Source organism: Danio rerio, chromosome 3, assembly GCF_049306965.1.
Source record: "Danio rerio strain Tuebingen ecotype United States chromosome 3, GRCz12tu, whole genome shotgun sequence".
NCBI classification, from domain to species: domain Eukaryota; kingdom Metazoa; phylum Chordata; class Actinopteri; order Cypriniformes; family Danionidae; genus Danio; species Danio rerio.
The window spans coordinates 14,826,030-14,853,875 of record NC_133178.1 but is presented as its reverse complement, the minus strand read 5'-3'; the positions used below and the strand labels follow the sequence as shown (position 1 = coordinate 14,853,875).

The following is a 27,846-nucleotide window of genomic DNA, read 5'->3' as shown; positions in this document are numbered from 1 at the left end:
ACTCAGTGGAAAAGGGCCATTAGTAGTCCATGAAAAAGGTCATTTCTTTTCAGTTTTGCTTGTCCTTCATTTTTATAGCACGTTCTGTGTTCTCTTCATCACCTTTCTGACTCTGCCAAGTCTATACATCATGCTGCTGTTTCTCCTCTCTTCCTCTTCTCTCGTTTTCTGTCCATTACCCCTGTGTCCCTGTTCTATCGCTCCTTCTCTATCTCTCTCTCCTGTTGTATCCTCCCATTAAACCCCGTCTACCTCCCCATGGGTCCCGTAGCTGACTTGTCCTCGGGGCTTTATGACGATGCTTTGGATTCGGATGTTGAGGAGGCGGAGACTGCCGACACCCGCGACCATAAGGGTGTGGGCGGAAGTGTCACCTCCCCTCAAGGCAACCTGCCCCGCCTCCCTTTCTTTAAGAAGGTAACCTGGAGATGAATGCATCATTAGACGCCAGCCTCCTTCACGAGTGACTAATAATCAGACCCTTCCTAACCCAGCACTTTCTGTGTCTCAATGTGGGTGGTCTTTGCTGTTTGTGGACATTTGTTTGTGCTTAAATTCGCATCTTAGAAATATTAGTTCAATAGGTAAAAAGAAACTCATCATTTACTCACCCTGTGTTTAAGAAAAAGTTATAATTTTTCAATCAATTTTCAGTTTTTTCCTAATATAGGAGACTGAGTGAACAGTTTATTTTTGTTTACTTATTCAAAAATACATTAAAAATAATAATTTGAACAAAACTGATTTAAACATGCATATAATTAGATTTGAGAGTTTCTAAGTGATATATGCAGTGGTTTATGATATATTTAATATATGCATTCTCAGATGTACAGTGGGAGAAAGAAGTATTCAACACGTGATGTGTTTTTTTCTGAGAATAATATACAGGGTTCATACAGGTGCTGGAAATCCTGGAATATGCTTGATTTTTAATAGAGTGTTTTCAAGGTTAGGAAAGTGCTTGGCTTTTGGACAAAGTGCTTAAACCTGCTTGAATTTGAAATCATAGAGGCTCGAAATTCCGACTGTTTTGGTTGCATATATGCACCTGAAATTTTATCTATGCGAGCTCATAATGTATTTAGGAGCATTTGTGCAAGTGCATAAAATTGTTACCAGTTTTCACTGCTAAATGTTCACAGCATGCGCATATGTAGCAGATATTCACACAGAATGCATATTTGCACCTAAAACAGCAAACAAAGTGCTCAGGAATAGTTTAAAACAGACAAGTCAACTTGCTACCACACCCAAACAAAATCTGACTGTAAGCTCATTTTTGAGATATCAACTTTAGGTAGAAAGAGACTAAACTTAAGATTTTTCATCCAATAACTTTTTTTTTTTTTTTCAATAAATCTATGTTCCAAAGTATTTAACGATTTTAATTGAAATGTCATATATGTTTTTTTAAATAGCACAATCAGTTTAAATGTGAAAACGTACATACAGCATATATAAACGTAATTTTCCGTGGTTGTTAGGTGCTGGAAAAGCATAAATTGCACCTTGAAAGTGCTTGAAAAGTGCTGGAATTTGAAGTTGAAAAAGGTGTAAGAAACCTGAGTATATCCAAAGGAGCTGTTGATGTGCAATTGAACCAAATTTCGGTAAAAAAGCCAAACAATACGAAATTTTTTTTTTATTGATATATTTATTAACAGTGGAATGATACAAAGAGAAAGTGCTGAACTACTAAAATGTATTTAATACTTGTATATAAAAGGCTTTTTTGGTGACGACAGCTTAAAGACGGCTCTCATGTGGAAAATGAAGTCACATGAATTGCTCAGGTGTGTTTTTTTTTCAGATATCAACAGTGTAAAAATCTTGATGGTTCTGTGGTCTCGGCTATCAAATCTGAGCTTTATCTTGTATTTCTTATTGGATTCAAGTCAGGTGATTGGCTGGGTCACTCTACAGCTTATTTTTCTTTTTTTGAAACCATTTTTAAGAGTATCCTTAGCTGTGTTTTGGATAATTGTCTTACTGTAAGGTCCACTTTGGTTTCATCTTTATCATCCTGATAATGTAGATGTTGGACTGCGGCAGCTTATATTCATTTACACTGAGGAAAGGCAGAGGATTGCTGAAGAACTACTGAGAGATTTCAGCTGCTGTCTGGGTTTTCACTGCCTTTCTACACCTTTCTACACTTTCCTGTGTCATTTCATGTTGTTACACATAACTTAATTTGTAAGCTAAATAGATTTGTTTTCTTTTATTATATGGATCTCTTTGGTTTTTAGCAACATCAGGTGTAAATTTCAAGTCAACAGAACTTTCAAAATATGTTTTCTCAGAAAAAATTTCTTCACTGTAATTCAAAAATACATTAAAAACAGTTTTTTTGTGAGAAAAAAATTAGTGTACAATTTGAATCTATATTTTAACATTTATTTCTTAGTCAATGCTGATTTTTTCAGTGTCACGCAATCTATCAGAAATTCTAACGTTTTTATTTGATGTTTCTGATTATTATAAATGCTGAACACAGTTGTACTGTTCCTATATCAACATTAAAATGTTCAATTCTAATTGATTTTAAAAATACTTGGTTTAAAATATATCAGATTAATCAAAAACCATTAAATGTATTAAGTGTTATGGTCTCCACAAAAATATGAAGCAGATCAACAGTTTTTAGCAACACCAATCATAATAATTTAAATGAAAATTGGTTTTACATTTTTGATAATTGATTTACGTCTGAGAATGCAAGAATTACAGTTTTGTGTAAAGAATTGTCCAAAATTTAAAGAGCCCCTATTATGAGTTTTTTTTTAAGTTACCATACATGCAGTGTGTAACAGCTCTAAGTGAATGAAAACATTCAGCTGAGGTTTAAATCTAAAAGGGCATGGTGTTTAAAACTATCAATTCTATTGAGTCGATTTAGAGTCAAATGAATGATTTGTCTCTTGCTCGGATTTTCTGCCTGCCTGGCATGGTCAATTTTCAAAATAACTCAGCTTTTGCCCTGAACGCTGAATCCAGTTGACCAATCACAGCAGACTTGGTTATCGGACCAATCACAGCAGATTAGCATCATGCAAGGGAGGAGTTTAGGAACAAATAAATCGCTGAACAAATCATGTGGGAGTTGTTGAGATAATTAGGTAAAAATAACGCATGCTATAAGACAAAAGTGTTTTTTGACCTTGCATGCCTATCAGCCTGTTGTTGGAGACCCTCAAAACCAAAATATGACCTTTTATATTATTATATTATTATTATATTGTTAATTATATTACATAATAGGGAATTACTATTAAAACTATAAAAAGTGCTTTAAATTACTATAAAAGGTGTATAGTCAATGAAAAACTCTCAAATCTAGTTATGTGCATGTTTAAATCAGTTTTGTTGTGATTTGTAATAAAATACACAATTCGGTGGCGTCATCGGTATAAAACAATGCATGACACATCCTGATCTGCCAAATCTAAATATGTGTGAACATGAATAAGATCTGCGAACTGCACCAGAGAAGACATTTATCAGTGAATAACAATGACAACATTAACATACACCCTCATAATGCAATTATAATGTGACTTTGGCCGAATTGTAATCTCCAATTCTTTGTAGACCAATCAGCTTTCAAGTCAAGCTCCACCTTTTTAATACCGTGCTTGTCATGCCAGGTACCCTTACCAAATGGTCCCAAAAAAGTGGTACGATACAGTATTTTGATACGTCTGATAGTGGAAATGGAAATAAACGTGTACCATATTGTTCTGCATCAACCCATATTCCTCAGGTGGAACTGTTTATTATTTTTGATATTTCGACTTTTGTGTTGTTCAGATTAAAAGCAAGTTTTAAAAGTCTCCAACGGCATTAGGATGAGTAAATAATGACAGAATGTTCAGGTTTGGGTCAATCTAGAAGACTCAAAGTAATCAAGTCATTTAAATGAATGCTATATTTATACAGGGAGAGTTTTACTAAAACTAAACGAACAGCCAAGCCGCAGTTGATCTAATCCCCTTTGGAAATTCCATCTTTTCTTCATCTGGCCACATCTGATGCTTTGATTCATTCTCCATACGGATAACTGAGCACTCAGTGAAGCACTTTATTAACGCCGACATTTGATTCATTCTCTTCCAGCATCCTAAATGTATTAACAATTTGTCACTAACAAGCTTCTGTTTGTTTGCCTGCTTTGCTTTTCTCTCTCTCTCTCTCTCTCTCTCTCTCTCTTGCTGTGTGCGTAATGATAGGTGGGCCTGCCAAACAGAAACAGAAATCGGTGAGTCATTGCAAAAGCTAACTTTCTGTTTCGTGCAATCTGTCTTTTGTACTTGTTATGAAAGCATCCCTGTCTTATAAGCTGTTCTCTTTGTGTTTCTACATGAGCTGAGCAAATACTGTGAATGTTTCAGTGCTGCTCTAAAGACTTGAATGTGAATTACCGGTGGCATGTAGACAAGGATTTCACCACCTGCATTGTTTACCACAAAATAGTTCTGAAAGCAGAGGAAAACCTGTCAGGATTTGTTCGTCTCAGAGCTCCACAGGACTACATCTCATTCAGATTGGATTAACAAATGAATGAATGCGGCCCATGTGTTCGCCCACATGTGTGGACACACAGAATTCTGTCGTCCTCCTGCAAATAAACGCACACAACATGAGGCAGAAACACCCCGACAGGTTTCCACGCTTTCCGTTTCCATTACAGGCTCATGACACAGAGCGGAGCCCACGCGTGTTACTGCTGTCACAATGCTACCGTCACACACGCACAGATGGGAATCACTCCATTCAGAATGATGACATTATTTTCAAGTTATGTTTAGATGTTCTTGTTGTTTACTATAGCTGGCCATCTGAAATTTTTGAGCATGTATTATATAAGTGGGTCAGAGGATGAATGGAGATAAGTTGAGTGAAGGATTTTCTCATACACACTTTCTGAACATTAACAGGACATAAAGAGCTCTGAGATTCACGTTATGGCCTGTCAGAAGATTAATATGAATATAAGCATCCTAAAAATATTTTAAATATATAAAGCAGCTAAAATATTATTATTAAGCCCTTAAGTGAAAATGCGGTATCTAGACATTAATATTTGTACTTTTAAACACTTAGAAGAAGACAATTGGCAGATTATTGCTAAAACATTTCAGAAAATTGCATAAACTTTAGGGGTCGCCACAGCCGAATGAACCGCCAACTATTCTAGCATATGTTATTATGCAGCAGATGTCTTTACAGCCGCAAAAAAAAAACTACACACACACACACACTCTCATACACTACGGCCAATTTAATTTATTCAATTCACCTATAGTGCATGTCTTTGGACTGTGGGGGAAACCTGTGCACTCAGAAATGCCAACTGGCTCAGCTGGGACTCGAACCAGTGAGCTTCTTGACAGTGACAGTGCTAACCATTTGTTTAATCATTACTTAGCAATTTTTAAATTGATATTACAAAAATTGAGGTTCTGATGATATTTTATTTAGGTATTATACTATTAATAGCCACCGGGTGGCAACCAAATCCATATAGGTTGTTTTCACATGACATCATTAATGCAGGAGGCTCAGATGGAAGGCAGGAAGTGATTTTTCTACGTAGGAATCGCTATCCGAACACCACAATGTTTCTGTTTATGCTATTTAAAGTTGGTTAATTGGCCAAAATAGGAAATGCCAGACAGCTTTTATAGCCTTCCAAAAGTTTTTGCTCATAAACGGAAGAAAGTTAAAGAAAAACAGAAGAAAAGGTGGCATGTAATAAAAATCTTTGCAACACATCCATGTGTACAAACTTTTTTTGATTGCTATAATTTGTTTGACGGCGCCAATTAAGATGATATACAGGTCTAGATATGTGTATAAATATGTTAATGTGTTATAAAAATCAGATACAAACACCAACACACTTACACAAAATCCAGGAGAATATAAACAGCGTATTCTGCCATGTAATCGCTACAATGAAATCTCTGTTTTGTTTTGCAATAATCCAAGTTTTTACTGGCGTTTTGGTGGAATAAACAACCATAACATGAACATCGAGATGCACATCATGTTTGTTGATGGTAAGTTCATCAACAGAACAAAAAAAGAAATGCAACCCTTGCGACAAAACTTGACGGTTATTATTGTGGAGCACTTTCCCCCTTACAAAAATAAATAAATAATAATGCAGACTATGCGCCCACACTTTTGTCTGCTTTCATCTGTTATTTTGTGATGTCTGGAAAATATGCGCATGGGAGGAAAACTATAGTAATTTATAATAAACATGTTTTTGAATCACATCGTAAAGTGTATAATGTGTACAACTCTTTGTTAATAGTAAACTGATAAACTGTAATAAATACTGTGACGTCAGTGTAAATATATTGGTGCATTGTGATGGTGTATAATAATAGCGTAGAGAACTGAAGCCTATTGAACAATTTGTTTATTACTATAGTTGTGTCGTACCACAGCAACAATATTGTAACTACGACAGTTTAATTCAAGTAATTATCTATAGTATGCTTCCAAACACTATAGTATTTACTATAGTATTTTTCATGTAGCATAATAGCTTATATAGTACTGTATGATATATATATATATATATATAGGGGCATGATATCAGGATCATGCCCAACATATGTGCTTATTTTCTATTTATATCTCCTGTGAAATATGATATAAATCACTCAAATTTGGACTTTCCTCTGTGTCTCCCATTCAGTTTTTTTTACTTCCCTTTCTCCATCTGAATTTCGTGCGACACCAGAACCACATGATTGAAAACAACCAATTATGTCTACGTTATGTGCCATGTGTCTAATCATTACTTTCTAATTTTGAAATTGAGATTACAAAAATTGAGATTTTATTGAGGTATTTTACCAATAATAGCCACTAGGTGGCAACCAAATCCATATTGCATCCAAGTCTTGCGTCTATTGAAATTATTCGCCAAATTTAAAGTACAAAAATGATAGTTTCTTTAAATGTGATTTGGGTGTGATACCAGAAATTCACATTGGGTAACACATTTCTTTTTTATAGCATCCTACGGTCACACATCAACCCATTTCTGTGACAGTTTCACTTTCTATCACCAAATATATAACCTTAAGAACGTCAGACCTTTCCAAAAATATAGGTTTGGCCAACATTAGAAACTAAAGGTGTTGTTGTCAATAGGGTATACACTTAGATAGTGTTTCTTCCCATACCCTAACCTTAACTTCTGGTGAACGGTTAATGTGACTATTTTCAGTTTTAAACGATTACTTTTACTGCATCGATGTTGTAACGTAAGTAAAGTATAATCAGATAAATAGACTTCAGCATTCATTTATTTGTTCAAGCGTAAAACGAGATGAAAAGCCGTTTACATGCACATGTCTGTCAGGGTTAGCAGGCTAGCACAAAAACTCCATTTATATAATATATCAATCAGACAATCAAGATCAGTGTTTTTATATATATATATATATATATATATATATATATATATATATATATATATATATATATATATATATATATATATATATATAACAGATATTAAATATATAGCCTAGTGGTAAAGTGTGCCGATATATAGCATTGAGGGGCTCAAAGCGACCCAAGTTTGATTCCCGGCTTAAGGTCCTTTACCGAGCCTTCCCCTCTCTCTCAGCTCCCTATGTAATCCTGTCTCTTTTCTACTGTCCTATATAAAACTGTGAAAAATTAAATAAAGTATATTTAAAGTTTATTTAAATAAAGTTTCCCCCACAGTCCAAAGACATGTGATACAGGTGAATTGGGTAGGCTAAATTGTCCATAGTGTAGGAGTGTGAATGAGTGCGTATGGATGATTCCCAGAGATGGGTTGCAGCTGGAAGGGCATCCGCTGCATGAAACATGGGCGGGATAAGTTGGTGGTTCATTCCACTTTGGCGACCCCAGATTAATAAAGGGACTAAGCCGAAAAGAAAATGAATGAATATATAGAAACTAAAGACTTGCAGCATGCGTAACATATTGCATATAGTATGTAGAAATAATATAGTTAGTATATTTTGTAATATCAATCCTGACACCATCGATGAGAAGAAAGAGCTTGTTTAAAGGTTTTAAAGCACTGTTTCCATGGTAATCCAATGTCCTGATTTAAAAATGGTTTTCACAGGATGAGTTCAAAGCTTTCAAATGATGTCTAATTTAGTATGATTACTAAAATATGAGGTTTTGATGAGAAGAAAAGACAATAAAAAGAGCGCCAAGCATCCCTCAGATGGACACTCTGGCGCATTATTATATGTTTAGGTGCGTTGCACAGATAATATAACATGATGTATTTGATTAGATATGTATATTTCATATGCAAAGTGAAGGAAATTAAGAGCTGTTAACTCATGATATACAAGTAAACTTTGAATATATGAATTATGTTATGTCTGTTTTAAAGTGTATTCATCAACCTAAATAATGCCTTTGGATTCTTTTTCATCTGGGAATTTTCTCTAGCCATGATAATATTAAATCATAGTATATGTCTAAATGATTGACTAATTAAACATTATGCATTAATCTGTTTAATTAAACATATATATTGACACTCATAACTGTAATTACATTAATTAATTATTATTTGTAGAAAATTGCATTCAGTTAAATTAATTGTAAAATATATTTATGCAACTTAATTATATTAAACTAACATGTTGGCAATATATTATCTATGGATTAGAGCATTATAATAAATCAGGTTCTATATATATTATTTACACTAAATCACTTTACTAATATATATTAAAAATGTTAATTTAATTGATCAGCTTCCAAGAAAAATCTTTCATGCACAGGCACTGTTAAAACTGTCTCAGAATCGGCATGAAAACAAAGAAATTAGTGGAAAAACTGAGAAAGAAAAAAGAAAACCTCAATTGTTGGAGCAGTAAAAAGACACCTTGCCTATTTAAAAAAAACAGGTATTTAGGTCAGTACTGGCAAATGTTTACTTTAGGTTATGATTTCTCTAAAGAGGTTTTATTTTGTGTGTGTTAATTTTCAGATGGAACATGTTCCTCCTTACGATGTGGTGCCTTCCATGAGACCCATTATTTTAGTGGGGCCGTCCCTTAAAGGCTATGAGGCAAGACTGCACTTCTCTCAGAAATTGGCAATTTATTATTGTAGTCATGTTGTTTATGCTCATATTGTGTGTGTGCGTGCGTGCGTGCGTGCGTGCGTGCGTGCGTGTGTGTGTGTGTGTGTGTGTGTGTGTGTGTGTGTGTGTGTGTTGCAGGTCACAGATATGATGCAGAAAGCTCTCTTCGACTTTCTAAAACACAAATTTGAGGGCAGGTGGGTACCATAATGTGCATGCCATGATTATAATGAATAATAGACTTCTTCTCATCACTATGGCATTGATAAACATTTAGGTAACATTACAGCTCTGTGCAGATCATTCATGATGGAAATATCACAGCGCACTCATGCTATAATTGGAATAGCGTGGTTATGAATTATTGTTTGTTCCAGAATATCCATCACCCGGGTGACAGCCGACATCTCACTTGCCAAACGCTCCGTCCTTAACAACCCCAGCAAACACACCATCATCGAGCGCTCCAGCACCAGATCCAGCCTGGGTACGAAACACACCTGCACATAAAATGAGAAATGAATAACTGCTTCTGAAGAGCGCCCTCGTGTGGCAGAAAATGAATGACAAGATATGACAACATATTCTGGATAAAAGAGCACACAAAATGTGACCTGTTTACATTGAGAGCAAAACACACACAAAAAGTAATAGAATAAAAAGGCTTACTGATCATAAAACTGGTATACCGAATATGTTTAAGTCAGAAGCATAATGTATATTTATAAAACATTAAAAATCTTATATGTTTGTAATTAAATTTAATTATGAATATGAAAAGCAACTGAACAGAAAATAATAAGCAATATTTACAGTGCATCTAGAAAGTATTCACAGCGCTTAAATTTTTACACATTTTGTTATGTTACAGCCTAATTCCAGAATAAATTAAATGTATGTATTTCCTCAAAATTCTACACACAATACCCCATAATGGCCTAAAAATGTGAAAAAAGAGTTTTTGAAATTGTTGCAAATTTATTAAAAATAAAAAAGCTGAATAATCACATGTACAGAAGTATTCACAGCCTTTGCCGTGAAGCTCTAGATTGAGCTCAGGTACATTCTGTTTCCACTGATCATTCTTGAGATGTTTCAGCAGCTCAATTGGAGTTCACCTGTGGTAAATTCAGTTAATTGGACATGATTTGAAAAGGCATACACCTGTCTATATAAGGTCTCAGGGTTGACAGTGCATGTCAAAGCACAAACCAAGCATGAAGACAAAGGAATTGTCTGTAGACATCTGAAACAGGATTGTCTTGAGGCACAAGGCCGGGGAAGGTTACAGAAAATTTTCTGCTGCTCTGAAAGTTCCAATGAGCACAGTGGCCTCCATCATCTATAAGTGGAAGATGTTGGGAACCACCAGGACTCTTCCTAGAGCTGACCGGCCATCTAAGCTGAGTGATCGGGGAGAAGGGCCTTAATCAGAGAGGTGATAAATATCCTGATTGACATTCTGTCTGAGCTCCAGCGTTCTTCTGTGGAGAGAGGAACCTCCCACATGGACTTTGCCAAAAGGCAAGTGAAGGACTCTAAGACAATAATAAACAAAATTCTCTGGTCTGATGAAACTGAAATTGAACTCTTTTGAGTGAATGTCAGTCGTTACGTTTGGAGAAAACCAGGCAGCGCTCATCACCAGGCTAATACCATCCCTACAGTGAAGCATAGTGGTGGCAGCACCATGCTCTGCGGATGTTTTTCAACAACAGAAACTGAAAGACTAGTCAGGATAGAGGGAAAGATGAATTCAGCAATGCACAGAGAAATCCTGAATGAAAACCTGCTTCAGAGTGCTCTTGACCTCAGACTGGGGCTTCCAACAGGATAACGACCCAAAGCACACCGATCAATAGAGTGGCTTCACAACAACTCAGTGAATGTTCTTGAGTGGCCCAGCCAGCACCCAGACCTTAATCCAATTGAACAGCTCTGGAGAGATCTGAAAATGGCTTCACACCGTTGCTTCCCATCCAACCTGATAGAGCTTGAGAGGTATAGCAAAGAGAAACGGTCAAAAATTCCCATGTGCCAAGCTTGTGGCATCATATTCAAAAAGACTTCAGGCTGTAATTGCTGCCAAAGGTGCATCAACAAAGTATTAAGCAAAGGCTGTGAATACTTCTGTACATGTGATTTTCCAGGTTTTTATTTTTAATAAATTCGCAACAATTTCAAAAACTCTTTATTCTCATTGTCATTATGGGGTATTGTGTGTAGAAGTTTGAAGAATATTAGGAATTTAATCCATTTTGGCATAAGGCTGTAACAAAGAAATGTATAATAAGGGAAGAGCTATGAATACTTTCCGGATAAAAGTCGGTTCAGTTGGAAAAGATATAGCAACTTAATTCAGTGTAGTTTGGAGTTAGTTTGGTGGTTGCAGTATGATTGGTCTAGGAGGAGAGGAGTTCCTAAAATAGTCTAAGAAGAAGAAGTTTATGTAGTATAACAGTATGTTGGCTTTCTCAAGCCACCATAATTTATGTTAGCAATTAAGATTTATGTAAAAATGATCATTTAAAAAAGTATTTATGTAGTAAATAAATTAATAGTTGGTAAAAGTTGCTGATCAGTTTTTGGGCCTGGTGACAGGTGTTTACTATAAGTCACAAGTGTCAAACTCAATTCCTGGAGGGCCGCAGCTCTGCAGTTTAGTTCCAACCCTACTTCAACACACTTCCCTATAGGTTTCAAACAAGCCTGAAGGACTCAATTAGTTTGATCAGGTGTGTTTAATTAGAGTTGGAACTAAACGTTTTCAGTTTGACAGCTGTGCTTTAAATCATAGAAAACATCAGATACATTTTTCTTTTTGTCTTTGTGTCTCTTTGTGTGAATAGGTTTTTAGACTTCAGACGTTTGGCGGGGTATACATGCATTAGTCAAGCGCTGTCAGTTTTCTCTTGTGTACACCAGGGCATATTCTCTCTGTTTCCTGAACATTTTTCTTATTCGTACTGTTTCCTCCTGTTGCTCTGTTCCGTCATGTCTGATCTGTCTTTTTTTCTCTTTTTCATCTCGCTCTTTCCTGACACACCTTCCCACCATTCATTTCCACCTTCTCTTTTTCTCTTCACCTCAGACTTACTGGGTACGTATCCTATCCTCCCATCCTTTACCTTATAACTGTTGATTCATTCATCTGTCGATTCATTCATCTAACTCTTCATCCATCTGTCCTTTCACTTAACTCTCTTTCTTGAGTTTGGAGTGAATCCTCTTAACTTGTCAGCACAGTTGTGGTGTCCTTTACAACACTACTAAAATAACTACATTTTTCTATAACTTTCTAAAATACACACTCTATTGTATATGTATAATGCACACTACCTGACAAAAGTCTTGTCTTCGAGCCCAGTTTTAAGAGCAACAAATAATAACTTGACTTCTTGTTGATCATTTTGAAAAGTGGCAGAAGGTAGATTTTTCTGATGAATCGTCTGTTGAGCTGCATCCCAATCATCACACATACTGCAGAAGACCTATTGGAACCCACATAGACCCAAGATTCCCACAAAAATCAGTCAAGTTAAATGAAGGAAAAATCATGGTTTGGGGTTACTTTTTAGTATAGGGGCGTGCGAGAGATCTGCAGAGTGAATGGCAATATCAACAGCCTGAGGTATCAAGACATTTGTGCACCCCATTACATTACAAACCACAGCAGAGAGCAAATTCTTCAGCAAGATAGGGCTCCTTCTCATCCTTCAGCCTCCACATCAAAGATCCCGAAAGCAAAGATGGTCTAGGTGCTCCAGGATTGGCCAGCTCAGTCGCCAGATATGAACATTATTGAGCATGTCCGGGGTAAGATGGAGGGGGAGGCATTGAAGATGAATCCAAAGAATCTTGATGAACTCTGGGAGTCCTGCAAGAACGCTTTCTTTGCCATTCCAGATGACGTTAATAATAAATTATTTGAGTCATTGCAGAGATGTATGAATGCAGTCCTCCAAGCTCATCGGAGTCAGACACAATATTCATTATTTTTCCATTGCAGCATGACTTTATATTCTGTACTGTATATTATTTATGTGAAATGACAAGACTTTTGTCTAAGCAAAGTTAGATCTTACTGTCCTAGTGAAATAATTAAAAATTAAGGCATGATCATAGTTTATTTTGCTTATATGACCGAAATTCAGAGGCCCTTGCCTTTCATATAAGTCACTTCTGATACAGAAGGATTATTATTTGCAATTATTATTTATTATTATTTTTTATTATTATTATTATTTATTTATTATTATTTATTTATTATTATTTGCGACAAGACTTTTGTCAGCTAGTGTATATTATATATCAGAATTGTAAAGACTTTTTTGAAGTTTTAAAAAGGGTGTCACCCCAATTGAATTCTGATGATAATATTATGTAATGCGTACAATATGTTAATTTAAAAGATACAAACACTATTTATGTTGCCCCTTTACATAACATCAAGTATATTTAATTATGTTTTTTTTATATAGTATCTTGACCTAATGGTAACTTGCCAAGTAGTATGGCTTGCTGGTTTTTATCCTCTTAAAATTTCACTGAACGCATTGATCCTGACTCACTGTAAAAAAGTGTGATCCCACTTTCATATTTAGCACTTCACACCCACACCAGCCCATACACAAACACGCAGGCTGATCTGCATAACTGCAGCTTTAAACACACTTTCATGGATCAATGTGGAAAACTCATACTGCTCAGCCATCCATTTGTTTAAACGCAAATGGAAATAAACTTGCACATGCATATATTCGAGCAGACCATAATAACCACCACATGCATGATGTGTACTAACATAGGGTTGAGTGACATAAAATTGTGAGGTAAGTTTATGGGTCTTTTGTTTATTAAATTTGAGCTGTGTTTGTGTGTGCTTTTGAGATTCTCTTGATATAGAGCAGAGCAGTCGGGTTCCAGAAGACCATTCATCGTTTCTAATGGGACATTGATTTTTAACAGCAACACATAAACTTTTACAGGCAGACCTTTTGTGTGCTTTGAGGTTGTTAATCAACTCAATGTGCATCTGAGAAACCCGTCTTCTCACATTTATTCAGCTTATTTTAAAAATTTGTGTTAATAGTGAAATATTTAAAAAATAACTGCATTACCCATGATCATGTACAGACAATTCCACCAATCAGAGCAAAGCAAGCCAAAGGAGATCTATACCTATATTCATAATCTTGCATAAGTCTGTCTGATCAGTCTCAAAATAAATGTTTTGGTTTCTCTAGATACAAGTTTAAGTGATTAGATTTAAAAATCTCTGATTGTGTCTTCTATTTGTCGGATTTTCATACACTCACCGCTTTATTAGGTACACCTGTCTAACTGCTCGTTAGTGCAAATTTTTAATCAGCTTTTCACATGGCAGCAACTCAACGCATGTAGACAAGGTCAAGACAATCTGCTACAGTTTAAACCAAGTATCAGAATGGGGAAGAAAGATTTAAAAGTGACTTTGAACGTGACATGGTATGAGTATTTCAGAAACTGCTGATCTACTGGGATTTTCACTCACAACCATCTTTAGGGTTTACAGAGAATGGTCCGAAAAAGAGAAAATATCCAGTGAGTGGCAGTTCTATGGGCTGAAATACCTTGTTGATGCCAGAGCTCAGAGGAGAATGGCCAGACTGGTCCCAGGTGTGACAGTAACTGAAATAACCACTCGTTACAACCGAGGTATGCAGAAGAGCATCTCTGAATGCACAACACGATCAACCTTAAAGCGGAACCGTTAGCAGAAGACCACACCGGGTGCCACTCCTGTCAACTAAGAACAGGAAACTAAGGCTACAATTCGCACAGGCTCACCAAAATTGGACATTAGAGGATTGGAAAAAGGTTGCCTGGTCTGATGAGTCTCAATTTCTGCTGCGACATTCTAATGGTAGGGTCAGAATTTTGCATCAACAACTTGAAATCCTGGATCCATGCTGCCTAGTATCAATGGTTCAGGCGGGTGGTGGTGTTGTAATTGTGTGGGGGATATTTACTTGGCACACTTCGGGTTCATTAGTACTAATTGAGCATCAAGTCAAAGCCACAGCCTACCTGAGTATTGTTGCTGACCATGTCCATCCCTTTCTGACCAATGTACCCATCTTCTGATGGCTACTTCCAGCAGGATAATGCGCCATGTTACAAAGCGTGAATCATCTCAGACTGGTTTCTTTAATATTGAGATCACTGTATCCAATGGCCTCCACACTTACCAGATCTCAATATAATAGAGCACCTTTGGGATGTGATGGAACGGGAGATGCTATCATGTCAATATAGACCAAAATCTCTGAGGAATACTTCCAGTACTTTGTAGAATCTATGTCGCAAATTATTAAGGCAGTTCTGAAGGCAAAAGAGGGTCCAACTCTGTACTAGTAAGGTGTACCTAATAGAGTGTATGTATTTGCTTTAAATCAAAGTCTTTAAAATCCCTATGGGAAAAAACGAATGGGTAAAAGACTTGTGGGCCAAAAGTTTATAAACACTGCAAATAAATAAATAGATTTTGGTGACATCTATGCTTAAATTAGACAAACTAATGTATGCTTTAAATAGACAAAATGATGCTATTTCTCAACCTTTTTATATTAATTTAATATAAGATTATATAGAAAGCAAGTCAGGTTACAAATGCTGCAGTGTAGAGATTACTTTTATTAACAGTTATGGACAAAAACCCACTGAGAACACCTGTTTTTAATCTTGTTATGAGTGTATAAACTGTATATTGAATATGCTTTTTGAATATAGTTTTTTTTATTTGACAGCTGAGGTACAGAGTGAAATCGAGAGAATCTTTGAGCTGGCTCGGACGCTTCAGTTAGTGGCTCTGGATGCAGACACAATTAACCATCCATCTCAACTGGCCAAGACCTCACTGGCACCAATCATAGTCTATATCAAGATCGCCTCTCCAAAGGTACATAACTAACCTAATACAACTACATTAAAAAGATGAATGATTATAATGTATCTGATTGTGCTAATGGATGTATATCTGCTCTCTCTCTCTCTCTCTATCAGGTGTTGCAGAGGCTGATAAAGTCCAGGGGAAAATCTCAGGCCAAACATCTCAATGTCCAAATGGTGGCAGCTGATAAACTGGCACAATGTCCTCCTGTGAGTATATGACTGGCTCGTCATTTGCATTCGCTACATTTCCATGGTCAAAAATCGAGTATGTTAGTGTGTGCCAAGCCACAGCACATTTCCGCTGTCACTTCTTAATGGGGCCTCATCTGGAATACCTCAGGGCTAATGGCCACAGGTTTTGGACTCACCGAATGCCTTGGCTCATAGCTGGCCAGCTGGGACCAGAGGAGTGCTCATGAATAAAGACAATGGTAAATCTGGTTAGGAGAGGGTTAGCAGCGCTGCTTAATTACTACGTTATCATATCAGATTACCAGCTAACCTTAGCATAAAGGTCATTCCAGTAGCAATATTAAAGTGGCATATGTCAGCTGACACAGAACCTTTTTCAACTGGCTACACAGAAAGCAACGCTTACAAGAGATATTAAGGTTTGCCAGATTTCTCACCAGCAGCTGACATCACTGCCCAAACATCAGCTCAAACTTGTCGGTGTGAAGTCTTTCAGAAGCTGTTCATTTATATGTTCACTTTTTTTACAGTATCTATTATGAATGCAGCACTTTTTTTTAATCATCATACAAGACGTTCTTTCAAATTCATATGAAATCAATATATACAATGTTTATTTTGCTAGCTCACATATTCTTAGGATGAGTTATTCATTCTTGCAAGTTAATCTACTGGGAAAAAAAGAAGTGGAGTGGCTGTTGGAGTGACTTTGGAGAGTAACTGTTCTTCTCTGATAACAGCTTCCACTGCAATATTTCTTAACCACGCCCCTTTTTATTGTTAGTTTGCTATGAGTGAATGTTGCATCATAGGAAAGCCCTGCCCCTAGTCAATGTTACGTCTCAGTTGGAAGTACATCAACAAACTGAAATAAAAGTCTCATTGACTTCCGGTTAGACTTAGAGTGGAGGAACTATGACGTCAATTTGTATGCAAAAACCCGGAAGCAAGTTAGCATTTTAGCAGTTCCGGTTCCCTCGTCCCAAAGTCAATGGGTTTTTTCAATGGGGTTTTAGTAAAATCGCTTAAATAAGGTTTGTGGCAAACACAAACTCAAGATACTTTCTCGTTTTGTTCTACGACATAAAACGCATCAGTTACATCACACTCTTGAGTTTTTAAATCGGTTATGCTTCTTTAAAAAGACGATTGCTATCAAGTTGCTAAATGCTATTTAGGTATTTTCATGAACATTATTTTATAGTTTGTTGTATTATTCTAATTGAGAATTCAGATTGTGTGTAGATAATTCCTTTACTTGTAAAGTCTGTCGAGAAAGATTCATTTGTTGATCATTTATTTTAATAAACTATATTATGAAGACACTGCTTACCAGTGCAGCCTGTCTCTCTCCTGCTCTCAGTAATGCAAACGTAGGAATAAATGTGTCAAATACATGCATGTAAACTGACAGTTTAACGTGATTTTTCGTTCTTCATCTGAACACATTTAACTCTCATAACTGCAATATTTGCACTCCTCCATAAAATGTACAGCAGATGTGACTGTATGGGCTGCTTTTAGCTGTACTTAGTGACACAAAAGGAATATTGAATGTTGCTCTGTGTCCGTAATGATGGAACTTGCAGGCATTTGATAGACTTGTTCCGCCTAATTTCTGTCATCTGTTAAGGTAAGCAGACTGTGTGCACGCGAGCGGTACACTTATTTAAATATGTCTTATGATAATACTATGTAACGTTAGGCAAAACTTTTAGAACAACCATAAAGCAAAACAGATGTATTTCCCACATAAAAACGATCCGAAAGGCACATATGTCTATGTGTTTTTGCGTATTTATTTGTTTATAATATAGAGCGTGGATTATAATATAGTAAACAGAGAAATTAACTCTTTTTCATGGACATTATTTCTAAAAATAAGCTTGAAAAGTCGTCTGTAGCAGGGTGGGGCTGACCTCACAGGCGGGCGCCCCGAGGGCTCTGTAGTCTGTTTATAGCCTAATGTTAGCTTTTCAATTCCTGCGTTTGTATTTAAGATCCAAAAGTGCTCAAAGTTGTATTTTCGTGTGAGGATTATCCAACTGGACAAAACGTGCAAGTGTAATGAACAGTGTTTGAACACAGAGCTTATTATTTGCAATCTTCGAAAGCCCATAGGGATTTTCACGAGGGAACCAGTTTTATGCTAGCAGCTGATTAGCCTAAAAAGTGATGTCATAGTTCCTCCACTCTATTATGGATTTTTGAAAATGACCTTCCATGCAGTGTGTAACGCAGCTCTAAGAAAAGTGAAATATCCAGCTAAGGCTTAAATCTGAAAGCCCACCGTGTTTAAAACTATTGATTCATCTATAAAAAAGTCGACTCATAGTGGTTAGCTGTTGGTAAAGTAAGGATCAGAAAAGACTATATGGGACTTTTTCTGAGCTTAACAGGAACTTTACAGTACACAGTTCATAGATCAGTTTCTTCCTCTATTTCACAAGTGCAAGTAAATTAAGTTCGATTAAAATGGTTGCTTCCTGTTTTGTTACTTGTAACCACTTTTACTGTATTTGGTTAACTTTTTATATTGATGTATCGCATCCAAGCCACGTTGAAAACACAACGCACTTTGTTTATGGATATAAATGCAAATGTGACCTCGCGATCTACTGCCGTTTTGGGGAGGGGGGAGGGCGGAAGGTGTTAGGTTCAGGGGTAAGGTGCCTGAATAACATTGTTGAGAACCGGGTACTGTGTACTGTGGTGTTAGTAACTGTACGATGAAGCGTGTTTCGGGTAGATGCTGAGATCGGATCCTATACCAAAGTTGGCGACCCATGGGTTTCACAGACTGTACCAAAATGCTGAGGACAGGGGGGTTCATGCAGTCGAACAATAGACAGGGTCATCTGACCAATCAGCGCAGATTAGCACCGCACTAAGGAGGGGTTTAGGAACAAATGACTAGGTTAAAATAAATGCATATTATGAGACAATGAAAGTGTTTTTTGACCTGGCATGCATATCAGCCTGTTGTTGGAGACCCCCAAAACCCTTGACCCTTTTTAATGCATAATAGAGGCTCTTTAAATGGCGATGTAAACTACATTTTCTCACCCTTTTTTTTTATATCTTCTTTTCCAGGAGCTGTTTGACATAATCTTAGATGAGAATCAGCTGGAGGATGCGTGTGAACATCTGGCTGAATACCTGGAAGCTTACTGGAAGGCCACACATCCACCAAGCAGCAACCCGCCCAACCCTCTGCTGAACCGCACCATGGCCACAGCCGCCCTGGCCGCTTCGCCCGAACCCGTCTCCAACCTGCAGGTACAGGTGCTCACTTCCCTGCGGCGCAACATGGAGCTCCTCGACGGCTCCCCCGCTGTGATGCAGGGCCAACAAGAGGACGAACATGCCCTCTAAGACACATAATAAAGGGTCCCAGACCCGTCTCCCAATCACAGAATTGTATCGATGGCTGCTCAAGAGATAGAAACTGTATTTATGTTGTGTGTCCCTGCTCCTCTCCTTTGACTGATCTCTCAGTGATATAGATAATGCCACACAAACATGTACACACATGATCAACACGAAAACACTCGCGGCTGTCCGACTTTCCAAGGGCCTCTTGTCGTCTGGAAAGTGTACTTCAGGTCGCTGCCCTCTTCCAGGTTGCCATGGCATGAAAACTTACTCCTATTATGCAGTTAACACTGAGCTGAAAATCTAACCATTGATGGCAGCGTTGTTTACACAAGTTTAATGGAAGTGTGTCTGTGTGTAGAAGTGAGAGAGATACATGTGTGTCAGTAGCTGCATCCGAAATCGCATGCTTCCATACTATATAGTACGGTCAAATCATTATGCGAACCGAGAAGTATGTCCAAATTCATAGAATACGAAAATTAGTATGCGAGAAGTAGCCGGATGACTTACTACTACCGGTGAGATTCTGAAGTGTGGATCCCATGCATGCTGCGATATCCCATGATGCCCCTCGAGAGAATTCATGAATGGGATGCAACTCATGCGGGGAGGTCATATGATCATGACAAAATGACGGATGTAGTACGTTCGAGTACGTACATTTTCTTACGTTTAAATTCAAATACAGTACCTACTGAGTATTAGGCGGTTTTGGACGCAGCCCAAGTGTGCTCTTTGAAGTCATTCACTAATATTGGCACCCTTATATAGCAAACAAGGAGGAGAAAATTCATTTTTTTAATTGTTTATTGATCTTTTGCTCAAAATAGTAGCAAGAATTCTTTGAGAAATTTGACATATAATTGAAAGCACAGTTCAGACCTTTCAAAAAAGTAATATCTTTGTTAAATATTTAATCTTTGTTAAATATGCTGTGTTTATTGGCTCCCCTATAAATTGATATGAGCGAGCTATTTTTAAAGAATATTTCCATAGTTTTTTTCATTTTTTAGTCGACATGTTGGGTGACAAGGAACAGGAAATTGAACAAAGATGATCTCCTGTTTCACCCAGGTGTAAATATGAGAAAACAAAAGCCAGACTCATTAATCACAATAGGTAAAACTGAAGAACAGAGTTGTGATTTAAAGTGTCTAAAGGAAAATAGTAGAGTTGCTCCGATCGATTGGCCGGAGGATTGCAATCAGCAGATAATCACATTTAACCACTCGATCAGTACTCGTTGATCTGGGGTGCGTTTATCAAACAACGATGTAACTCGGGGGTGAACTAACATAGTATGATGCATTGTTTGGGAAGAGAACGATGTAGTGATGACTGTTTCCCAAAATCCGTAGTTTCTTTGTCACAGATACATCATTTGAACAAGTTAGTTATGACGTAAAACGCCCGTAATGATGCTCTAAACGAGGTGGTAACAACTTCTTTAGAGAGGAACCCCATAACTTCTTTTGCAAATTATATTGTTTTACACGAACACGCATTTAAAACAAATCCAATATTAGTTTTGCTAAAAACATGCTCTCGCTTTCTTTATTAATTGAAATATGTTTCCTTTACAAATATTATTGAGAACATTAAATATTCTATTCTAAAACATAAAATCACTTACAAAAGCTAACACATATTCTAATATCATGTATAAATCATATAAATAAATAAATAATAAAAACAGTATCGGTCGATCACCATGACAAGGAATCGGTACTCAGTATCAGCTGCAAAAATCCTGATCGGAGCATCCCTAGAAAATAGTAAAAATGCTGCAAATGCTCTTTTCCACCATCAGGATAATAAAAAAACTTCAACGCTACCTCACAGCAATCCATAATGTTTTAATTTAGTGGCTAATTCATATCAATTTGTACAATCGTATTCATGCGTTTCACTATTTGCTCATCCTCCAATGATGGTTGAGTATAAAGGTGGGATTTGAAGACATACCTCCTTTTAAAAGTCCCACATTTTTGTGACAGTTATGTTATAGTTACATTTCCACATGAGATGGGGCTAGAAATAGTGTTATAAATCAGTCTGTAAGAGTATTTGTCTCTATCTTGTCCAATCACACTATTAGGATGATGGCTAGAGTGGCTAAAAACTTCCAAGAACCACAGCTAGAGAACTGCAGAAGTTTATTAGGTCTTGGGGAAAGAAAGTCTCCAAAAATTAAAATCCAACATCGCCACAAGTTATTTTAAACTAAAGTGTTGTCCGTTTTGTTGTTTAATATTCTGAGCACAAAGTTAAACAATAGAGAAATTTTTCCCCAGCCTTCAATTCTCAGTGTTTACAGAGGATGCAAATATTAGTGGAGGGCACTGTATCTCAGCTCAATCTGAACTGGAAGAAATGAGCCTCCATCTGCTCCGTCTGCACCAGTGCATGGTTGTCAAGGAGACCAAAAAAGTTACGCAGCTGTAAGATGCTCTTTAAACAAAATAACGTGTCCTGTTGGATTCACGGGGCACCTCGAATATTTAAATAGCTTCATATGATAAAAGAAAACTGATATAAATTATACATGTGACCTGAAAATGGAAAACAAACAGAGAGAAAATATATATATATATAATAAATTACAACATGATAAAATAAACAATTATTGTACTGTTATATTTACAAGGGCACTTCATATAGTCAGATATTTAAATAGCTTTATTTAAGCTATTTAAAAAGAATTAGGGGGAAATATCATAACTTATATTATTTTCTTATAGTATCTAAATATTTTAGAGAACAGAAGCTAAATGGAGAATAAAATGTGATTTACTGCCATACAATGCACTTCAAATACTCCGATATTTAAATAGCTTCACTTGATGAGAACAATCTTAATCAATGTTTTATAAACTGTATAAATGATTTGAGAATGTAAAGATTAAAAGAATTCAGCTACTACCATATGATAAAACAAAAATAAATCTTAGTCAATATTTTTGTACTTCATAAAACCTGAATATTATATAAAAAATTTGTTCAATATAAATATATATATATATATATATATATATATATATATATATATATATATATATATATATATATATATATATATATATATATATATATATATATATAATACTTTGAAAATGGAAAGAAAACCCAGATGATAAATACTGTATATAATAAACTTACAAAATGACAAATCTTGCTCAATATTTTTATACGTAATGATTTTTTTGAGAGAGGTTGAAAATACAAGACAGCGTTTGACTATTAGATGACTATTATAAAACATATTTTTGAAAAAATCATCAGCAAGTATGTTGAAGTAGCCTAGTTTATTGTGTGATGTGTTGAACACGGCCACTAGAGTGCGCTAAACACTAGTTGTTGTTTTTTACATCATGAGCATGGTGTGCATTTGTGTCTGTAGCTTGTCCGATGCATTTAAATTTTTAAAGTTTTTACAGGTATTTTTTGCATATTTCTGAAGTCAACTATAGATATACATATATTTTATTATATTTTTTGCAATAATCTATAGCATGTCATAGAGATTGCATCTAAAAACATTGCTTTTTACAGTTGGGCAGACCTCTAAAAGCATGAGTAGGTAATGAATTGTAATGTGTGTAAGCTACAGTCTCGTTGTTTGTAATGTGTTGAAATAACAAAACCAAAAGCTGACCTCTAACCTTTCTATTAACTGCCTGCTCTTTTTTTGTGTGTGTCTGCATGTGCATTGGCCTGTGCTGGTGTGTTTTGGGGATGTGGCTCGCCGTAGGGGCCGTTCCTGGTGCATGGAGAGCAGAAGAGGGAAATGCCTGAACGTGGCGGCCTGCAAGACTACCAGAGTGACCTGAGCGGAAAGCAGCCACTGCGCTCCTCACGCAGCCAGCTGCAAACAGGCAGCCGGGGTCTCTCTCGTCAGGACACATTTGACTCTGAGACCCAGGGCAGCCGTGATTCTGCATACACCGATGACATGGAGACCGATCCATATGAGGAGCCTGACCCATGCCGCTCATACCGGCTGAACCCAGCCCACCACGCTCCGCGCCAGGCCTCCTGGGAGGACGAAGGGGCGGAGCCTGACCAGGAGAACCTCAACATGGTCCCACCTCCAGCCAATCAGCATCAGCGTGGGCGAGGCAAGCTGAGGGAGCGCTACTGTCAGGACGCAGAAGCCGGAGGAGCTACGACAGGCCGCAACCACAACCAGGAGGAGTGGAGCAGAGACGTGTACATTCGCTAGAGCAGGTTTACCTGAACACACCCAGTAGAATCTCTAGTTTGGATCTGTTTACAACCCAGAGAAACACACAATCATTGACAGACGCTGTACAGCTCGCCACATTCACAACACGCTAGCTCTCTTCCATTGCATCTTTAGTTTTTGAGGACGATACACTAACCCACAAAAGTTTGGAAGAGTGAAGATGAGTGATGTTTTTGAAAGACGACTTTCATGCTTGAAAAATACTTTTAAAATGATATTAGATTATTATTATAAATGTAGTATTATTAACACAAAGCTGAATGTTTTGTTTTTTTTTTTGCTGTAATTTGAGTCTTTAGTTGCATGTGATCCTTTAGAAATCATTCACATATCATGACTGAAAAATGAAATAATTTTCATCACAGGAAATCATTTTAGAAAAATATATTTAGGTAGAAAAATTATAAGTTAATATAATAATACATTTCATTTAAATTGTCGTATTTCAACATGATATGTTTTTGCTGTACTTTTAATCTAACAGATGCAGCCTTCGGTGAGCATACTCAATGCTGCCTCACCTAAAAACTTTAAATGAAAAACATTAAGTGTTTTGGTTGTTTATTTACATAATCACATTTTTTGGGGTCTAAAAATGCTAACTTTAAAAAACGATTTCAAATTGCACGTTTTTGAAAACATTGTTATTGACGTCGTGTAAAAACTGTTGTTAATTGATGCGTATGCATACGTGTTTAGTCTATTGACCTTATTCTTAACATGCGAGAGGGAGCCATTGGAATCTTTTTGGTTTCGTTCGCTTCCATTGATTTTAAAGACGTTAAAAACAGCTCGCTATGCTGCTTGAGTTTGCAAACTGAATTTTTCTTATCATGTTATAATACATTTTTGACACCGGGAACAATTTTTGATTTTTAATCATATATTAGCGTCAACAATCTTTTTTAATTCATGTATTCATTTGGTTGTTGATTTTTAATTGAATATTTATTATTAAAATGTTCTTGCCCCTTCTCGGGCTGGAGAGGGTCTGGTTCGGGGACCACAGGATCTCATCTCTGTTATTTGCAGACAATGTTGTTCTGTTGGCTTCATCGAACATGGAGCTTCAGCATGCACTGGTTTGCTGCCGTGTGGCGCAGCTGGGATGAGAATCAGCACCTCCAAGTCCGAGGCCATGGTGCTCCACCGGAAAAAGGTGGTTTGCCATCTCCAGGTTGGAGGAGTTCAAGTATCTTGGTGTTTTGTTTACGAATAAGGGAAGGATGGAACCTAAACAAGCGGATTAGTGCAGCGGCAGCAGTAATGCGATTGATTATTCGCAGAATAAGGTCAATAGTCAAGTATAAGTACTTGGCAACCAAAACAACAATTAAATAACAAATACATTACATTGATCTACATTTTTACGTATAGTCATGAACATATTTGTTTGTAGATATAGTAGTCTTCTGACATGTTTTAATTAATAATAGTTTCTTCCATTGGCAACTGAATCAGAAATTCTAAAACAATCTCAAAAATAAGCACACTTACTCATCTCAGAATAAAGCCGCCTTTCCACTGCACACAGCATTTGGACATGAGTCATGACTGTCGGAATACACTACCTTGTGGCTGTCGAACAGAATTTTCAGTTTTGTCGTGCGCCATGGGAGAGAAGCTTTCCTCGCAGTGTCCGAAATAAAGGAGTGCAAATGCAAGAGCCTTTATTCTCTGTACGTTCACCGCGGTTGAATGAATGAATACTTAAAACTCATTTACCTTTAAAAATTATGGAGGGAATGTGGAGACGACTTTTAAAAATAATCTTTTTTATGACTCATTTATTAATAGAAATGTCTTGTTTTTTTCAATTTAGACTTTTTTCTGATTCAAAAAATAACAAAAAAAAAAAACTACTATTTTACATCTCGCGCGCACAGATTTGCTTGGACAACACTGGAATACATCTCATCCGGTCGTTCGCATACTGTCTATTTACTGGAGTTCAAATATTTCAACAGATCTGCAGCTCAAATTTTCCGAGATGATAGGAACTCCCGGACTACTCTCCATTGGAAATGACTTCCGGTCTGTCGCTTGTTGTTTGTCGTGTGCAGTGGAAATAGGCTTTAGGTCAATAAGCATGTGAGCAAGTGCTTAGCAACCAAAACAACAATGGTGCAATACAGCACATTGTGTTACTTTAAAAACTGACATTGCCATCTACTGGACTGACATGACATGCATCTTTTTAACCAAATCCTTGTGAACATTTTGACAATATCTGTATGTAATTTCTACAAAAACGCCAAAGAAAAACATTTACTTTTAGCGTGTCGTCTGAATGACGTCTTTCAAAAACATTTGTCCAAACTTTTGACGGGTCTTATGAGCAGGAAATGCTGCTTAAATCTTTAATCTCTTTTACTTTTTTTGTATAGTACTGCATGAATCATTATGAGGTTAGTAACTGTTCTTGATGAGCGTTAAACACGATTCAGAATGTATATCCAAAATCTTGCAGACGTATGCGTGCGTTCGTTCGATTCGGCGGTCGGGTACGTGTGTATGTGCATCCTCTGTAGTCTTAAACAGGGTCTTTTCTGATACACAAGAGTCTCTGGACAGATCCATCAGTTTGATTTCCCAGACTACTACAGTACTGCAGAGCGGGTGTGTTTTTTTGTGTCATATTTATTTTATTTATGGAGGTCTGTCCAGTCTTTAGCCTGCTAAAACCTTTACCGAGCTCCACCTCTGCTGTGTGCTTCAGAAGGGGGCGCTGTGGTGCTCTCATCTTCTAGTTTAATAGGGCTAACAAGCGCATCCACAGATGATAATCCAGATCTGCTAGCGGCTATAAAAGGCTAATATGCAAATCGAGAGGACAAATTTGTTTTAGAACTAAAAGCCCAACAGTTAAAGTCGAACACGAATAGCGTTGTGCTGATTGTCCCGTCTTCTGTGCCTGCTCAAGGGCTTTTAGCATCTGTGCCGCTAATGTACCACTGCCATTGGAAACATGTTCTGCCTTATTCGCACGTCAGTCACACAGGCCAACCAATCACAAGTGCCGGAGTCGTTCATCAGGCCACTCCCACCACAATCAGGCTGGGTTGTCTTAACTCAGTGCAACACATGCAGTTGTTGTCGTGTGTGTGATAGTAGTCGAAACTGCCACTTTTATCTTGTTTCCGCAGCCACACGTTTGCACTTCCACACATTTCGAGGTGAAACAAGGTATTTCTTGCATGACAAATTCACTTCGCAGTCTGAGAATCGGAATACAATCACAATCACTGATGTATTTACAGTGCGCGCACACATCCCACTGCCAAACACATGCTAATATGCTAGTGCTTTTTGTGTTGTTCTCTCTGTGGCCAATTTCTAAGCCAGGACTGTATGTGTGCGTGCGTATGAAAACGAGAGAAAATCTGAAGTCTTTACTATTTTATGTACGCAGAGCATTTGGTAAATGTCTTCTTTTTTCTTTTTCTTTTTTCAAAGATTATCATGATGAAATTCGCTAAATATACAAGTAGATAGCTTATACTAAATAATGTTATTGTTGCATTATCGCAATTGTTTCAGAATATAAGGACAACTGATGTATTCTTTGGTGCCTGATTGTAGCTCCATTTTACTTTTTGTTTTTAATCTGTGGATAAATTCATATTTTAATTAAAAATTTTAATCTGGATCAACTGGTTTCGGTGCCTTTGCTATTGTTGTGTTGTCTATTAGCTCACAGTATTGATGCGGAGTATTAATCTACTTTTAGCCGGCAGCTAGCTCTCTGCAACTCTCACATGGTTGCCCACTGATGCTAAGCAGGGCTGCACCCAGTCGGTACCTAGACGGGAGACCACATGGGAAAGCTAAGTTGCTGCCGGAAGTGTTGTTAGTGAGGCCAGCAGGGGGCGCTCAACTTGTGGCCTGTGTGGGTCCTAATCCCCCAGTATAGTGAAGGGGACTCTATACTGCTTAGTGAGCACAGTCTTTCGGATAATAAATT

At 37.0% G+C, this 27,846-nt stretch overlaps 1 protein-coding gene across 5 annotated transcripts in view; it reads left to right on the top strand.

The window, feature by feature from the left end:
- Positions 1 to 27,531, top strand: part of cacnb1 (calcium channel, voltage-dependent, beta 1 subunit) — a 74,089-nt gene extending 46,558 nt beyond the window's left edge. For 2 of the 5 annotated variants that reach the window (XM_009299278.4, XM_073939035.1), the window contains 8 exons: positions 4,233 to 4,261; positions 9,038 to 9,118; positions 9,272 to 9,330; positions 9,511 to 9,620; positions 15,922 to 16,073; positions 16,178 to 16,273; positions 19,352 to 19,537; positions 23,388 to 27,531. In XM_009299278.4, coding sequence (XP_009297553.1) covers positions 4,233 to 4,261; positions 9,038 to 9,118; positions 9,272 to 9,330; positions 9,511 to 9,620; positions 15,922 to 16,073; positions 16,178 to 16,273; positions 19,352 to 19,537; positions 23,388 to 23,858 — 1,184 coding nt within the window. In that variant the 3' untranslated portion in view covers positions 23,859 to 27,531. 5 annotated transcript variants of the gene reach the window in all.
- Positions 27,532 to 27,846: the final 315 nt, after the last annotated feature.